The 2,927-nt window shown below is 43.5% G+C and overlaps 1 protein-coding gene across 1 annotated transcript; it reads right to left on the reverse strand.

The window, feature by feature from the left end:
• On the reverse strand, positions 1-612 carry LOC121140417 (superoxide dismutase [Cu-Zn]-like). The gene has a single exon (XM_040745727.1). It carries the CDS (start codon positions 546-548, stop codon positions 84-86), a length of 465 nt encoding a protein of 154 aa, XP_040601661.1. The 5' UTR covers positions 549-612; the 3' UTR covers positions 1-83.
• Between the last annotated feature and the right edge of the window lie 2,315 nt (positions 613-2,927).

A 2,927-nucleotide genomic window follows, 5' to 3' on the forward strand; every position in this document is an offset into this window, starting at 1 on the left:
ACTTTTAATATTACAGTTTAATGGTTTTTTCCTACAGTTTAGCAGGAGAGCAGATGAGTTAGACTCAGCCACACAGGGAATGTTTACTGGGCAATCCCGATCACGCCACAAGCCAAGCGGCTTCCAGCATTTCCAGTCTTTGTACTTTCATCATTTCCACCTTTGCCCAAGTCATCTTGCTTCTCATGGACCACTATCGTTCGGCCAATGATGGAGTGCTCTCCTGAGAGAGAGATCACAGAGTCTTCAATGGACACAGTAGCCACACCATCCTTCCCAGCAGTCACGTTGACCAGGTCCCCAACATGCCTCTCTTGATCCGCTGGGCCGCCATGTTTCTTGGAGTGAGGATTGAAATGAGGACCTGCACTGGTACAGCCTTGAGTATTATCCCCAAACTGATGAACGTGGAACCCATGTTGGCCTTCAGTCAATCCTGTAATTTGTCCTGACACCACAACTGGTTCACCACTTGCCTTCTGCTCGAAGTGGATGGTGCCCTGCACCAGGCCGTCGCCTTTCAGCACACACACGGCCTTCATCGCCATGCTTGCTTCGCGAGGGGACGCGCGGCAGCCCCGGGAACGGGAGGACGGCGAGGACACACCCGGCGACAACGGAAGAAGGCGTCACAGGAGATGCCGGCGCCCAACTTTTTTCAAGAAGGTGGAAATGCCAATTTCTTTTTTATTTACTACTAATTAATTATTTTTTTTCTCAGCCAAATCACAGTTTATCCAAACTCCCAGTCCCTCCTTCCATTCTCTATTCCCTCCCCAAACTCCTACTCCACTCCTACTTCATTCTCTTCAGTAAAGGTCAGGCATCCCATGGATATCAGCCATCCATGGCATATTAAGTGCAGTAAAACTAGATACCTCCTCTGCTATTGACACTGAATCAGGCAACCTAGTAGGAGGAAAGGGTCCCAAAAATAGACATCCCCTACTCCCTCTGTTAGGCACCCCACAAGAAGACAAATTTGTTATGAACATAAAATGAATAGGACTGAAAGGAATTGCTTTCTTTATGCTTCTCACATTTTCTTTTATAGTTTGATATAAAGTAAATATTAAATTATTGATAATACATGCTATTTGATAGAAGGGTATGAAAGTGCACAATATAGTTGTTTATCTTTTACTTGAGAACATAAAAATTTAATGTAGCGAGTATTCTATATATTTCAGCTGATGGACTTGTTTTGTATAAGATATGAGGAAGAGTGAGGAGGTAGGCATGAGTACATGCAGGGTATGAAAAGAATAAAATATCTCAGTGATGGAAGCTACAGGAGGGTAATTAGGGTAGCAGGCAATTAGGGAGAGGACATGAAAGATAACTACAAAAGCACATGATAGAAAATGCCATAGTGTTCCCTCTCCCCTCCCCCGATATTCCCAATCTGCTCAGGAATTCTTGCCTCATTCCACTTCTCTGGGGTATCATGAATCTTTCTTGGGAATCTCCTTGTTTCTCAGACTCACTGTCACTGGGATTGTAGGCTGACACTCCCCTGATCCATATCTAAAATCCATATATGAGTGAGTACATACCATGTCTGGTTTTTTTTGTGTGTGTCTGGAGGAGGGTAGAAGAAGGCATGGAGGAGCAGGAAGGTTGAGTTGAGGTAAGAATAGAGGAGTGAAGGATGAGAGATACCATAATAGATCGAGTCATTATGGGCTTGAGGAGAGAGCTGACACTAGTGAGATCTCCAGAGATCTCCAAGGATAACACCAACTGGCAAACAAAACAATAGTGGAGAGACTACACTAATAGCCCCTCCATGATGATAGGGATCATGACTATCCTATATGCCATCCTAGAGCCTTCATCCAGGGACTGATGGAAGCAGAGACAGATAACCACAGCTAAACACTGAACTGAACTCCTGGAACCCAGTGACAGAGGTGGAGAAGTGATGAGCAAAGGGGTCAAGACCATGATGATGAAACCCACAAAGACAGCTGACCGGATAAGGGGGAGCTCTTCAACCCCAGACTGATGGCTGAGAGGCCAACATGGGACTGATCCAGACTCCATGAATATAGTACCAGGGAGGAGGCCACAGAAACCACTGGGGCCTTGGGTGGTAGATCAGTGTTCACCATGGTTTATGAATGAGCTTTTTGAGCCTGTTCCAAATAGAGGGATGCTCTCTCAGCCTGGACACATGGGGAAGGGCCTATGTCCTGCCAAGGATGAAATGACAGACTTTAGAGGTTCCCTCTAAGGAAGACTTCAGTCTCCCTGGGGAATGATGTGGGGGTTGTGTGGGGAGTCTGAGGGGTTGGTGGAGAGACAAGGGAGGAGGGGTGGGAGAGGGAGCTGGGACTGACATGTGAAACATTCATGTTTCTAATTTAAATAAAAACATATATTAAGAAAAAAAGAAAATGCCATAGTGTTATATGCTGATTGGAAAAACACAAAGATTTAATATTTTGAATTCAAAACTGTGGCAACCACTGTATATGCCTAAGTACTAACTCATGAGTTAGTCCATGGTGCACCTCACATTCCTCACAGTTATATTTAATCACAAAATGTATGGCTTTGTTTCTATAACAAAAATGTAATTAAGTTCAGACTGTATCACACTGCTGCTCAGACTGCTAAAGCATAATTATAGCTTTACTTTTTGTAAAATGAAAGCAAATTTGCATTATTAATGAGTGGGTGCATGTCTAAAAACAGAGTTCACTCTTAATTTGAGAGACTTTCAGAGTTACCCAATAACTAACTTTCAAGAGAATGGAGCCCACTGGGCTGTCTGTAGGGCCTCCTTTGTAGTTGAGACATATGATACCTATGTTTATTCTTGATGTAATTATGCAACGAAGTACAGAAATGAAATCCAATATCAACTAAAGACACAATCATAGTGCACAGGGTTAATGTGATTAAAAATACTAACAGCAACA

This window comes from Mesocricetus auratus, unplaced genomic scaffold (assembly GCF_017639785.1).
Source record: "Mesocricetus auratus isolate SY011 unplaced genomic scaffold, BCM_Maur_2.0 Super-Scaffold_100004, whole genome shotgun sequence".
Classification (NCBI taxonomy): domain Eukaryota; kingdom Metazoa; phylum Chordata; class Mammalia; order Rodentia; family Cricetidae; genus Mesocricetus; species Mesocricetus auratus.